The sequence below is a fragment of the Sarcophilus harrisii genome, chromosome 2, assembly GCF_902635505.1.
Source record: "Sarcophilus harrisii chromosome 2, mSarHar1.11, whole genome shotgun sequence".
Classification (NCBI taxonomy): Eukaryota; Metazoa; Chordata; class Mammalia; order Dasyuromorphia; family Dasyuridae; genus Sarcophilus; species Sarcophilus harrisii.
The window spans coordinates 542,571,119-542,585,750 of record NC_045427.1 but is presented as its reverse complement, the minus strand read 5'-3'; the positions used below and the strand labels follow the sequence as shown (position 1 = coordinate 542,585,750).

Here is a 14,632-nt window from a genome sequence, read left to right as displayed (position 1 = left end):
CCTCTTATCCTCTTATACACAACAAACCTTAAACTTGGGCTTTTTGTAACATAAAAAGTTTAATTTAATTCAAACACTCATATTTTCATTTCAAATAGCAAGTCTGTGATCTAGTCTTTGGTCTAACCATTAAGTAAACTTCATATAACTGTCACTTAAAAAGATCCTATAACAAACGTGTTGTTGTCCTTTGTTGTGACATATCTATCTGAGAACCTAGTTATGGAGTGTCTGACTGTGGCTGATCAGACCTGCCACAATTCAGACACAGATAGTCCATATGAACATTTGGGATGAATTCTCTAATTTTGCGCATCTCACATTGATCTAATTCAATTCTGCTTTGCCCAGAAAACACAGATCCTTCTCTGGTAGTGTCTTCCAGGTCATACAATCAATTCTAAAGATCTTAAGAGAGATCTTGAGAGTGTCCTTTTATTACTTTTTTCTGACCACCTTATGAGGGCTTACCTTGTATGAGTTCTCTATAAACTAATTTTTTGGCATTTGAATAATAATTTGCCTAGCCCAACAGAGCCTAACCTATAAGAAGTAAGTGGTCTTTCTAGAACAGAGCTACCATTTATCACCTTACTAGATGTCAATGGGATATTGCTGGGGCTAAGCTGAAGATAGGGAAGGAGTTGGCACAAAAAAGGTAAAATAAAATTAATTTATAGAATGACTATTTACATGCTACAAATATAGCTAGGAATGTGTATTTATACATGGCAAATAAACAAATAAAAAAGAGAATATCTTAAACATATCAAAAAACAAAAATGCATCCTGTTTCTAAAAAAATAATGCAGGATATTCTTACCTCACTATTCCTTTTCAACACAAATACCACATTAGCATTTCCACCCTATAAAAATATAAGAAAAGAGAACAAAATGTATTTTTTTCAATGAAGTGCTAGATTTAAAAAATCACAATTCAACATATTCTATGGCTAATCAAATGACAGCTTTCTATTTTCCTTTTGGCAAAGTGAGAACTACTATTGTCTCTATGTGGAAAATGTTTTTTACTCAGAAGAGAATCTTGTTATCACACTGAGGTTGAATCAAAACTGATCTGCAATGTTGAAGATTGCTACAGAGATTTTAAATATGTCTTTTCCTTACACACAGGTTCTCAGGAAAAACACAGGGGCTGGTATGCATAACTATCATATTATCATTTGTGCCGAACCAGAAAAATGAGGTGAGCAGTCAAATTCTTTAAAAGTTGGGAATAGTGAGAATGTTTATATTCTAAGTATTTTATTTTTCAAAAAGGAGGACTATTATTATGGTAATAAGAAATAACCATAGGTTCCAAAAACCATAATTTTAAAATTCAAGGAAGAAATATAGTTTCATTACATGGGAATACCTTTTTCAAGCCACTGTCTGATTCTGTCCTCCGAAGATCTTGGCCATCATCTCCGTCTTCCTTCTCACCACCCCCTTAATAAATAAAGTGAAATTACTGACAAGGAAATGGAACTTGCCAATCAACAATAGGATGTAGAACATATCATAATAGAATTTTATCAATAACATATAAGGGACATTATTTAATGGAAGTCGGTCAATTTTAACATTATTCTTCCTAAAACAAATAAATTGGAAGGAGGAGTGAAATTGAGGAATATATGAAGACATTAGCCCTTTCCCTCTAGCCTCTGCAAGACAGGAGACCTTCAAGAAAATCCCTTTTATCTTGAGCCAATAGGACCCTGACAAGAGGTTACTAACTATGGTTAGGAATGGAGAGAGGGCAAGGGAAAGAAAAGTGGGGTTATTTTTGTTTTGTCAAACCTAGGTATCTTCCTAGATATAAATATAATTCCCAAATATTCACGGTTTTCTCACCAGCTTGAATCTGAGCCTTGGTCTCCCTTCCTGCTACTTTTTAATTTAATACTTTTAAATGAATCATCTTTTTCACAATTAAGTGTGCCCTTTTACTTAGAAATTACGAGAAGCTACAATTTCCCCTAAGGGGTCAAATTATGTTGGCTTGAGGATATTTTGCAATCACAATGATATAAAGTACTAACGTAAAATACTTCCTCTTTGATAGGTTTATGGTTTGAATCAAACCAATGTTGTCTCTCTCTCTCTCTCTCTCTACACACACACACACACACATATAACACACACCCCATATATATGTGGGATGTGTGCATGTGTGTGTGAGTATTTGTTCATGGGAAGAAAAAAGATGGGAGTCCAACAATATCTAGGAGTTGGCAAAGTACTTTCATCATCCATTTTTGCAGAATGTCTAATCAATGGTTGTCATTTTCTCTGGGTAAATCTTTTTCCCAAAGCCACAGATGATAAGGATGGGGTAAATATATTGATTGGAAAGCATGTATCTATTTGAGGTCAAGACAGTAATGTGATTGGTGGATGTTAAAGAGAAGGGGGAAAGGGAGAAAAGGGAGAAGAACCCAAGAGAGAAGCGGGGGAGGGGTCAGGATAAAATAAGGGAACAGGATTCATATACTAATCTCTGTCATCTAATTTGCCTAAAATTCAGAGGCCAGAGATATTAATTCATAATAAGATAAAAAAAAAATGGCAGGGGAAGACACAACACAGGAACGAAAACCCACTTAAATCCAAAAGGCACATATGGGGATAAGTGCATATGCACAGACATACAGGTGTACTCTGTGGCTCTCTTCAGAATACATATGTACATATATACATACACACACACACACACATATATGTACAGGCAGTCCCCAACTTATGACCAAATTGTGTTCCAAAAATCTCATTTGTAATTCAGCTGTTTAGGACTCAGAACACATTCCCCCCCCCACAGAAACAATGTTGATGACTGTAGTCAGATTCCCAGGCTAGCCCCCAAAATCCTATATAACCCATAAGGTAGCTAAACTATAGTGCTAATATAGTACTAGCCTGAATTCTGGGTCCTGAGAGCAGGGGGCCATGACAGTGCGTTAGGAGAAGTGTTTCCTCCCCCTTTCTTGGGTGTAGGGCTGGCCCTAGGCAAAATTTTGAAATAGGCAGAGTTTGGTTTTTGGCACCCTCCATCTCCCTTTCTATACCCCTCTCTCAAATGTCCCTCTCTCCTCAGGCTCCCAGTGTTCAAATACTGCCTTAAGGCTCCAATTTTGGAACTTCCCACCTCCCCAGGCCTGCCTCACAAAGCATTCCATTACTCAAAACTTCCTACCTTTCTTCTTCCCCAAACTCTAACTTCTACTCTTCAGTGTAACTTCATAGGAGCTGAAAAGATAACAGCTGGTTCATATGTTAATATGTGTATGAATGGCACAAAAACTACCACCCTGCCCCACCCTTCTTAGAAATCTGTTCATCTAATAAGTATCTTTAATTGGCAGAATTTCCACTTCTTGTAATAAAGTAAAATGAAAGAATATACAAGATACTTTGAGGTATAAGAGTCACCCATTCTACCTAGGAGACAATACTAAATCAGTTTTTCACCTTTTTCTCATTCTGAGTTCTGAATAGTGTATGATCTTTACCATGCCTTTTGTTCCCATGTCATTAATAACGGTGGATCCAGCCATGGGAAGGGAGCTATGGATGCAGAACAGGGTCCATTCCAGCTGGTATGATATGTCAATTAATTGTGTACTAGGTGGGGGACTGCCTGTATAGGAATACAAATCCAAACACACCTACCTTTTGAGGCATTCATTTGGTGGCTGTCAAACCCTCCAAAGGTTTCTGCTCTCCTAGGTAAAGACACTGGGCCAACAATTCCTCCTTCTTGCTCCGTGGTACTGCTGATAGGCTGTCCAAGTGTGCCCCCGAGGCTGCCACTCACCAAGCCCTGGAGCATCTCCACTAAAAAATATGAAAAAGGACACTATAAATTTCATCCCTGATAGAGAATAAAACCAAAGTAACAAATGGAGATGGGGCATAAAGAAAAGTCTCAGAGGGGTAAGCAGACTATTCTTCTTGTCATACTCAAAGAAACTATCAGTCATGCCATTCCCTATCTTCTTGACTATGCACTGGCCATTCCCATACCTGAATGCATTCCCTTTATAATTCTGCTTTTTAGAAATCCTTGCTTCCTTCCAGACTCAGCTCAAAAGCTATTTGTAACATAACTCTAAACCTGGGATCCACAGATAGATTTTTCTGGGGAGATTTCTGAGGTGTATAAACTTGGATAAGAAAGAAAAACATTTTCATTTTTAATGATGTCTAACTGAAACTTAGCATTTTCCTTCAATGATGAATTCAGGTAATAAACCATTGAAGTATTGGACTTTCCCAGAGTGACAAGGTGGTCCGGTCCATGACACAAGGTTAAGAATCCTTGCTCTATCCGAAGCCTGCTAAAGCATCCTCCCCACCAAAATCACATATATAATACACATGTATATGTGTATATATGTGTAGGTGTATGTATATATAAATGAATGAAATATTTGGCACAGAATGGGTACCTAACAAATACTTTGTGACGACCATGCTAGCACCCAGGATACCTTAGAATCAGCTGGAGTCAAGATAAGCAAAAGTCCTTAGTCTTTATTCTTGGTGTTTAGGGGTAGCAGTGAAGGGGATGGAAGTAGGATCTGCGCAACCTCCTTCTTCCTCGTCCACCACAAAAAGTGACCCTGGCTAGTCTTACTCCACCCCCTAGTCCCTTCCACAATCCTTTGTATACACCAATCATTGAGCCAGCACAGGATAGTGGGAAGGACCATTTTCCAAGCATATGCCCATAAGGTATTGTCCAATAGGTAGTTAACCCTAAGTGCTTGCACTGACCTCAGTGCAATGACTCAAGAGTTTCAGCCCTCTACAATACTAGTAGACTGATCTTGGGCCATGTATTTTAGACCCTCTACCTAATTTATATACAACCTAAGAAATCTGTAATGAAGTATAGAACACAGCATAAGCCATAGCATTTACTTATGAGAGAATGCAGGGAGGGAGAATGATGAGTATCTGTCACCTACCCTCATTTATTGCACTTTTCATGATAGGCCCTCCTTTGGGAACCTCTTCAGTATTGGATCTGAATAGTACCCTGGAGCCATGAATTGGTGAACTATCTTCTGATAAGGGCGTACTGCAGTCTGTCATGTCTCGGAAAATCATCTCCTTTTCCTCCAACAGAGTTAAGATCTGCTGATCTTTCTGCTGGAGTTGCTCTGCAAGAAAGACAAAAACACAAATTTTGAGTAAAAGCCATACTCTGCAAATTGAAGTTTAGTTGAGACATGAGTGCCACCTAGTGGCACTTTATGCAAAAGGAATCAACTAGTCCATAACCTTAATCTATTCCTGAGCAGCTTGGATATCTTCAGTTACATGAACTTGTCAAAGTTGAAAGTCCATCCAGGCAGGTACCATAAGCCTCTCTAGTTTTTTCTTTCATAAGGGCAAGTCTGTAACTATGGCCTTAGGCAAAAATGGATATATTTTACAGGATTTTATTATTTGCTTATTGCTTTTTGTACATTTCTTATTTTCTGATTAAAATAGGTTAATTTTGTCTAAAACTTGAGACTGTCAAATATAGTGCTTTGATCTGTTTGACTTTGGACCCAATTTTCATTTGAAGCATCTTTCAAAATCTAGAACTAGAACTGGCAGTAAAACAGAGTAATTTTATCTATTAGGACACTCTTATTTCTTCCAAAGTTCACTCATTCTGAGTCTCTTGTAAGCAATAAATCTTGGTTAAGTTCTCCACGACCTAAAACACTGACTACTGCACAAATACTACAAATGGTACAACATGGATCGTGGTATTTCTGAATTAACAGTATTCCCTTGCTTTCATTTCTTTAATCTTCTTCAGGGTATTTCTAGTCCACTGACCCTTTCCATCACCACCTCTAATAACAAAAAAGAAAAACAATGTAGTGATTCTATTAGACAGAGGATATCAGCCCACTGTCAGCACAGTTCTTTAGAAGTTTTTTTTTTAATGTTGAAAGATCATGTTATCTTTATCTTGATTTCCTCATTTACCAACTAAATATACATTTAACTGCTGGCTGGGACATTAGAGGTCAGTGACTGAACAACGAACAACTTCAGGCATCCAGTGCATTCCTTCATGCCTTCAGAAGCCACATAGGGCTAACAGTGGTTTTGATCTTTCTCAACAGCTTTACCTTTTAATTCTCGGGCTTTCGCATCCAACAATTTCTTTTCTTCTTCATTTTCACTGGGGATTCCTTCATCTTCATCTCTATTGCTTTAAAAACAACAACAGGATCATATTGCATCAGTTACCCTGGTCACTGCCAAGCTGATCATAAAAGACCATAAAGAAGCATTATGAAGGACAGGAATGGTACTATCTGATCTCTAACTTACAGGGCATTGATAGTATCTTGAATAATTTGAATCCAACTGTTTCGTTCCTCTTTAGAGCTGGCATGGACTTCAACCATCTCTGGATCCTTCATTCCCATACTGATTAGGAATAAGCCCTTCTCTTCATGGGCCACTTCCCGTACTATTAACTTCTTTAATGAGATCACTGTTGATTTCTGGTCCTTGAAAAGGAGAGAAAAAAAAGGCGTAAGAAAAGATATTCAAAGTATGATTTTTAGGGACAGCTGCAATCTAAAGTAAAACCTGACTGTTATCCTTAATGTAATTTTTTGTTTCACGCATGCAAAAAAAACTAGCATATTCAAGGGAAAAGTCTCTTATTGAAGTCAATTACAGTTGACTCAAAAGAAGAAAATATAATCAACAGTCAAATAAAATAAGATTAGAAAATTTTCAGTAACTTTTTATATGACAAATCTTTCCAAGAAGACATACCGAACATTCTGTTGACTTTGGCCAGCAGTTTCATAAATGAATTTGATTTGTACGGAGAGGTGTAGAATAAATATTTCAGTGATAAAGCCCCAATCCCCAAGATGAAATTACCAAGTATACAAGACATAACACTAAAGTCATGGATTTGTTTTAAAAAAGTTTCAAATATATCATTTTCATTAGAAAATATGATGAATGTTTAAAAAGAAAAATAAAAAGATCCAAAAACCTATGTCCTGGATGAATGAATATGAAAGGGAGGGAAGCAATACAGTGTGAATAGTCAATACCTAATAAAGTTGAAACAGCACATTAGAAGGAAAAAAAACACGTGTAAAAAAAGTATTTTCAGCTTACCAGTGATGCAAAAACATATTTCTGGTCTTTTTCTTGAAGGAAAACCAAAATGTCAGTGAGCAAAACTGCCTGGACTTCTAAAGTGCAGATGAGGGGAAGAGAAAAAGAAAATAGCCATTTAAGAGCTGAGCATGATTATATAAGTCTAGGAAGGTTCATTTAGCAACATATCCCAGGACTATATGAAATCATTAATATAATTGAGTATTCTAGATCTAAATTTCTCTCAAGAAGCAGATTTAATACTTGCTTCCAAAGGACTTATTTAAAAGATTTCCTTGGTTAGAAAGGCTCTGGTATTAGAGCAATTCTTGAAAGAGACATTGGCAGTAACATTCCAAACTGCATTGTGATGGCTTTCAACACATTTGAAACATCAGTGATAATCTACTAAGTATCTACATGTTGTTCATAATGTTGCACAAAGATAATTTCTAACCAAGGTCTAGACTGGCAGATAGAGAAAGGCATGGGGCAGAAAAAGGGAATGCTGCCAAAAGGTGATGTGTGTGAATTAGCCAAGTCCAATAAAAGGAAGATATTATTCTCAGATTTCACCCCTCAATATGCAATTAGTAAGAATGAACAAAAGTTCTTCCCAAGATTTTCTCAAATTTAACAAGAATTAACATCCATTATGTCTCTTACCTCTACTCCAATACTGATTAAATTATCCTTTCATGGATAATTTCTTTCTTTCTCATGCTCTATTCTTTCATGGAATGAGCATAGATTTCACTTTTTAGTTTTAAAAAAAGTGCATCTCAATCTCTCTAACTGGAGCTGGATTTTTTGGGTACAGTTGGTTTCTAGAGTAATTCCACAAATCCATGTACAATGGCAGGGCCAAAATTTTTAGAGATTGCTATCTAATATGGCCTAAGTGGGTTGGCTCACTACATATCATTGCTTCTGATAAAGGTACAGACCTGTTTTTTTGTTGGAATGAAACTTAAATCAATATATACTACCATCCTCTCAAAACATAAAACAATCCTATCTTAAGAGAGAGTAGGATTCCATGTCACAATTCTCCCAAATGTCTAGAATTTTTTTTCCTTTCCATGAACTTTAAATGAAATTCCATGAAAAAAGTGGAGTCAGGATCGCTGGATTCTAAGCTCCTAGAGGGCTCTAAATCTTTAACTCAGACCACATTAATTTTCCACGCACAATATTAGTTACAACATAAATTGGTCTTTTTCTGGTTTTGTTTTTTAAAAACTTAAGATGCCAAAAATTCTGAAATGCAGGCCTCAATTCCACTGTGTCCTGAGATTTATATCATCAATGTCAATGGTCTAGAGAAAAACAAATCCACCCTTTATTCTAGAGTACACAGTACTGGCTGTTCTTGGCATAAGTTGGCATGGGAAGGAGAATGACGACACATGGCTCTCTCCACTGGAAGGTTTCAGACTTGAAACTCTACCATCATTTGGTAGATTGGCCTGGACATAATTGGGAACTGCAGCAGCTGGATTCCATTATTATTATTTTTACCTCTTTAGCAAAGAAATAGCTTGTTTTAAATGGGGGAGAATGAATTCTTAGTTCCAAATGGCAATTCTAGGAAACTATGGGATTTTAATAGTAGGCTAGGTATTTATTAGATGACAAAGCAGTCTCCCCCACTTGGTCTTGAAGTACACAAAGCCACCCTGTAACACACTGGAAAGGACAGGGAACCACAAGTCAGGAAACCTGATTTCTAGTTTTGACTCTAGGAACAACTTGCTGGATGACTTGACAAATCTCTTAATCTTTCTGTGCCTCAGTGAGACAACCAAAATGAATAGTTGGAGAAGACAGTCCCTTCCAGCTCTAAAACATAGCTATTTTCTAATTCTAGACTTGTCAGATTAGAGTTTTTTCTTAAGATTCTGTCAGCAGAGTGTCCTAATGAATCAAAATGCGATCAGGGAATCTATAACCAGCTTGATGACATTCTCTGTGTGTATACCTCCCCACAAAGAAATACCGATTTCCTTTAAGGCTGCACATAATAGAAGCAATGGCAACATCTGGCATTTACAAAACACTTTAAGAGACAAATACTTTACAGACATTAATTCATTTAAACTTCACAATAGTCATTCAAGATAGGTACTATAAAGCTATCATCATTCTCATTTATGAGAGGCTCAGAGATACGTCACCATCCAGGGGTCAGGCATGACTAATACATATCAGAGACAGGATTTAAACCCAAGTCTTCTTGACTGTAACTTTATGAAGTGCAACTTCTAATCTAAAATAGGATGTGAGTAAAGTACTTGGGAACTTTAAAGTGGTCTGCACTATTCATCTATTTTTAGTTATTTCTCACCAATTACATTCCCTGGAGTTTCAAGGATAAGGAGTTTCAAAAATCCTTTTTTTATATTTGAAGTCAACAGGTTTATAGCTTCAGCCAAGCTATTTTATATTTGTTTTATTTTAAAGAAAATATGTAAAAATTGTATTTAATTTGCCTTAGCTGTTCTCTGATACGATGACTAAAAAATGGGATATACTAAATATTAGGTGTATAAGTCGTCTGAACTAAGAGGTCTACATTTCAACGATTATTAAAATCATGTACATTGGGACAGTTAGATGGCACAGTGGGTAGAGTATCAGCCCTGAAGTCAGGAGGACCTGATTTCAAATCTTAATACTTCCTAGCTGAGTGACCCTGGGCAAATCACAACCTTAATTGCCTCAGCAAAACAAAAATGAAAAAACAAAAACAAAACAAAAATAAAACAAAATCATGTACATTTGTAAATATGTACATTTTATGTGTAAAATTATCACATATACATTATTTAGTCTTTGAATATAATCTCTCACTCATACACACATACACACACACACACACACACACACACGTGAAACAACTAAAGAAAAAAAAAATAGGCATTTCATAACAGTGACTTGATATAGCTGAGAAAACCAGAGACCTTTGGAGGAGGCAAAACAGTATAATGTTTAATAGTTACAAGTGAATTATTAAATTTGCTGTCTTGTTTTTAGCTTAATGCATTGGTGTCCATACATGTCTACCAAATATGGTTTGTAAAGACAGCACAGGTCCCTAGAAAGGTGGGTTTGGGACTTCTCTTTCTTCTCAACATAAAACTAGTTTCATCAAACATACAAGCTTTTTGAATGTCTCACCTTTCAGTCTCCCTGCTGAATTTCTCAGGAAGAGACTCCCATCTCGAACAAGCTTTTTTCGTTTCAAATCTTCCTTGGCAAACATTTGTCCACTCTTCATCCTCATAATTGACTTGCTGTCCGTCTTGGTGTAAATCTCATTGAGGCGGACTTTCTTTTCATAATTTGCAACTTTACAGTCCACTGCTCCAATCACATCTTTCACCAGGCTCAGAGACTGGGCCAGATCTTCCTGTTCTAAATCATTTTCTTAGAGAAAAAGGTGGAGGATGATTATACTTTCTTTTTATCATACTATTTTCTCTTTTCACATTTATGTGGAATGATACAAATATAATTATTTCACCTGAGACAATCCAAGGCTCTGTTCTTACACTTTGATGAGTCACAAAATAATTAAAAACTTTATATATTACACTGAAAACACAGTGAATTCCAAAATGGACAATATACAACAAATAATTTTAGGTAGTAAAAAAGGTCAGATTTCATGGTCATATTTTTAAACTAATCTTTTACCAAATCTTAGAAAAATAACCTCCTTAAAAGTAAGAATTTTAATAATTGAGTTAATTAACAGTAAGCATGGAATTGATGACAATATGAATGTGACAGCACCTCTAAGCTTAGGGTGTGAACTCTAACTCTATTGGAAAAATTAGTGGAGACCAATAATAGAATAGATCCCACAGGTTAATCATATAGAAAGAAGTTCTTTAGCTACCAAAAGAAACTCTGCATTAGACAGAAGTTTATCAATTACTTTTTACCACCCATCTTTATACTCTAAGCAAAAATTTTCAAACATACCTAGCATTTAGTTAACTAGAGAATATGAACTGACAAGACATAAATTTCTCTTCTATCAATCAGAGAGCTGTCGCAATTTCAGTCTCTCATGACTCTTACTGAGCACACTCTAACAGTGAACACAATCCGCAAGAATAAAAGACAAAGGAGAAAGTTACCTTTGGTACATTGTAATATTCTTTGTAACAAAACTGGATATTTGGTAATGCGCTGGGTTACAAGTAAAATGCATTCTGGGATGCCCAATCTCCTAACAACTGCACTACTCATCTTCTTCTGAAAAAGGAAAGAAGGCTATCATTAAAATAATAATCAAAGATAGATTTTTTTCCATGATTTCGATCTATTGCATTTTATGCTTTCATGCTCATGTGAAGGAAGGGAAAGTACACACCTTTACAAAGGCCTGAAAGCGCTTATCCTTAGTGTGAAGGTCTTTGAAATAGTTCACAGACTGGTTGTGCTGACCGCAGAATTTGCCATATGTTTTCTTTAAGCGCTCTGCATTCTCACCTGAAAACTACAAAGGGGAGAGAATGAACATAACACCAAGTGAGGCACTGTAGTTCACAACAGATGTTTCAATAATAGATACCAGAACAGAGAATGACAATGACCCTACCTCATAAATAGATATATTCCTTAAGTAAAAACCTTCCCATCTGCTTATTGATAGGCAATCTGAGAAAAAGCTCATTAGCTCTGCTCAAATATGGCAAACTATCAAGGGTCATGAAAAGTCAATATACATTAGCAGTAAACACTTCAGTTACTTGGGAAACTATGACAATCACTAGAAAGTACTGTAGAGATACTCAGATTAAGCATTTAACCATTAAGTGTAGACAAAAGGCAATTAAAGCTAACAGAATTACTATCCACTGACAAAAGATTTGTTTATCCTGTCTATCTGAAGTCGACACATTTAATGACTGTCCCAAATGTTTTTCTGAATTTAGATAGAATCAGATTCCCCATTTGAAGACAGAAGCATCTGTGAGGCTAGTTTCTTGGAGATAGGAGCTCTAAATTTGGATATGTACATGAAACTACAGGCAAATCATCTCCCTTCTCTGAACCTGAGTTTTCTTATCTGTAAAATGAAAGTGATATTTGCTTCATAAAGGTTATCATAAGGAAAGAATATGATAAATCTTTAAATCTGTAAATGAGTTATTCATACCATAAATGAACATAAGTTATTATTATCACTCATAGTAGTCATATTGTTTCCACGGTTTTCAGAACACTGTACAGATATCATATAACTGACTCTTACAATAAACTTTTCATTGAGGAATAAGGTATGTTTTGCAATCTCCATTTTACAAATGGGTAAATAGAGGCAAAAAGAATTTAATTATTTTACTCAGCCATCTAAAGAAATCACCTCTGGCTGATATTAAAGTCACAAAGGTTATTAACTGTCTCCTGCATAGTAGCTACTCTGTGAGATGCTAGATAAAATAGAAACCTAAGACACGGTCACTGTCCTCAGGGGCAGCTATGGTAGTTAAGAGTAATGGATCTGGAGTCAGAAAGAGCAGAGTTCATACTAGCTGTGTGATTCTGGGCAAGTCACTTATCTCCTGCCTACATAAAACTGGAGAAGGAAATGGCAAACCACTTTAATATCTTTGTCAAAAAAAATCTCAAAGGAGTTGGTCCATGGAGTCATGAAGAGAGACAAAACTGATTAACAATCCTGTCCTCCAGAAGATTATTAGGCAATAGGAAAGAGAAACTAACAGATAACAACCATAGAGATAGAGAGAGCATTGAAGACAATGTATTTTGTCCAATCTTGCCATTTTATAGATGAGAAGACTGAGGCTCCAGTTAGATGACAGATAAAATTACAGATTGAACTTAGCACCAAAGGTTTATGTAGAATTAAATGATAATATAAGTTTAAGAGGGAGAGAGGGAAGTTAAAGAGATCCTCATATGCTAGGGTAATCAGAAAAGGCTTCATAGAAGAGAAGCCTTGTATTTGGATGGGTGGAAAGCAATTAGGAAAGAGTGCACTCCAAGGAGATAAAATATGCAAAAGCACAGGTTGAAAAGCAAAAGCATAAGGTGTGTATGGAGGACAGATTGGGCAGATAACTGGAAAAGAGAAACTTCTTGTCTATGGGAAGCTTAGGAAAAAGGAAGAGTCAAAGATAATGCAAAATTTCCAAACTTACCTGGACACCAATAAAAAAAAAAAATAGGGAGTTGAGTAAGAGTGAATCAATTTCTTACAGAGAGAGGAGAAGAAAATGGGCTTTGCTTTTTCAGTTGTGTTGAGTTTGAAATAATCATTTGTTATCAACTGGAAATGTTTGACAATGACAAAAGAAGATTTGAAGATAAGGTGAAAGATTGGGATGCTAAAGATATAAATGTAGGCTACTTTACAGAGATATAAGAGCTAATATAAGGGTAAATGAAAGTTCAAAGAGGAAGGATATGTTAAGGATGAATCAAAGACTGAATCTTGGGGAACATCCTGATTAAGTTAAGAGGCTAAGAGAAAAAGATTAAGAATCAGCAAAATGAGAGCAAAACAAGTGGCAAGAAGAAAACCAAGACAGCATTATGAATAAAAACCAAGGAAACTTTGAAGAATGAGTAAGAATTCAATATCATATATGCATATGATATTCATGTAGTTGTTCAATCATATTTAACTCTCCATGATTCCAATTTGGGGTTTTCTTGGCAAATAACTGGAGTGGTTTGCCATTTCCTTTTCCAGCATGTTTTACAGATGAGGAAACTGAGGCAAACAGGATTAGAGTTTCAAGAAGGAGTTAAAGGAGGGCAACGAGTGAGAAGCTATCACTGGATTTGGTGATCACTAGTCTGTTTATGATCTTTATAAATGAGGCTCCTGGATTTGCAAAGTTGGAGGTTAGAGAACAAGGAGTAAGCAAGAAAAAGAGCAGTTAGGTATAAGCTCTTTCTAGAAGGGATCTCACTGCAAAAGAGGTAGAAACAGGAAGATATGGGTCAGGTCAAATGAAAGTTGTTTGTTTGTTTTTTTCCCAATATGGGGAAACCTGTGTCTAGAAAGGAAGGAAACAGCCAGGGAAGAGATAGATATTGATGACATGTGAGTACAATTCCCTTTACACAGTTGGTATTCAAGAAATGTCTACAAAATGATAGAATAAGAGCCAAAGATGGGAAAGATCCTAGAAGAGAAAGGTGACAACAAGATGGAAAGCAGAGGCCCAGGAGTGAAAGTTAAACTTTTAATTCCTGTTCAGACATCGACGAAATTAGCCTTTTCCATGATAGAACATATAGAACAAGGAATATAGCTGACTAAGTTTTAGGCATCTCTGTCAGGTGATAAAACATGTCCTTGCTCAAGCTGTACAAATATTTGTTTGTGGAAAAGTACATGTCTGAAATAAGCCAATGAATGCAAATAACTTGAAAGCATCAAATGTTTTTCAGGCGTGTTCCATAAGGAAAGATAGTACTCAATCAATACATTTTTAAAA

At 36.1% G+C, this 14,632-nt stretch overlaps 1 protein-coding gene across 14 annotated transcripts in view; it reads right to left on the bottom strand.

Moving 5' to 3' along the window:
* The window catches only part of AKAP13 (A-kinase anchoring protein 13), a 359,098-nt gene that overhangs the window by 12,440 nt on the left and 332,026 nt on the right, over nucleotides 1–14,632 (bottom strand). For 11 of the 14 annotated variants that reach the window (XM_031955550.1, XM_031955554.1, XM_031955552.1 and 8 more), the window contains 10 exons: nucleotides 11,530–11,655; nucleotides 11,294–11,411; nucleotides 10,326–10,574; nucleotides 7,164–7,240; nucleotides 6,351–6,532; nucleotides 6,146–6,228; nucleotides 4,979–5,173; nucleotides 3,678–3,842; nucleotides 1,381–1,454; nucleotides 824–868 (listed from right to left, as the gene is read on the bottom strand). In XM_031955550.1, the coding sequence (XP_031811410.1) occupies nucleotides 824–868; nucleotides 1,381–1,454; nucleotides 3,678–3,842; nucleotides 4,979–5,173; nucleotides 6,146–6,228; nucleotides 6,351–6,532; nucleotides 7,164–7,240; nucleotides 10,326–10,574; nucleotides 11,294–11,411; nucleotides 11,530–11,655 (1,314 nt within the window). Of the gene's footprint in view, nucleotides 1–823; nucleotides 869–1,380; nucleotides 1,455–2,923; nucleotides 3,011–3,201; nucleotides 3,270–3,677; nucleotides 3,843–4,978; nucleotides 5,174–6,145; nucleotides 6,229–6,350; nucleotides 6,533–7,163; nucleotides 7,241–10,325; nucleotides 10,575–11,293; nucleotides 11,412–11,529; nucleotides 11,656–14,632 lie in introns of those variants that run through there. The other 3 variants (XR_004232435.1, XM_031955558.1, XM_031955559.1) reach the window with 3 other exon arrangements.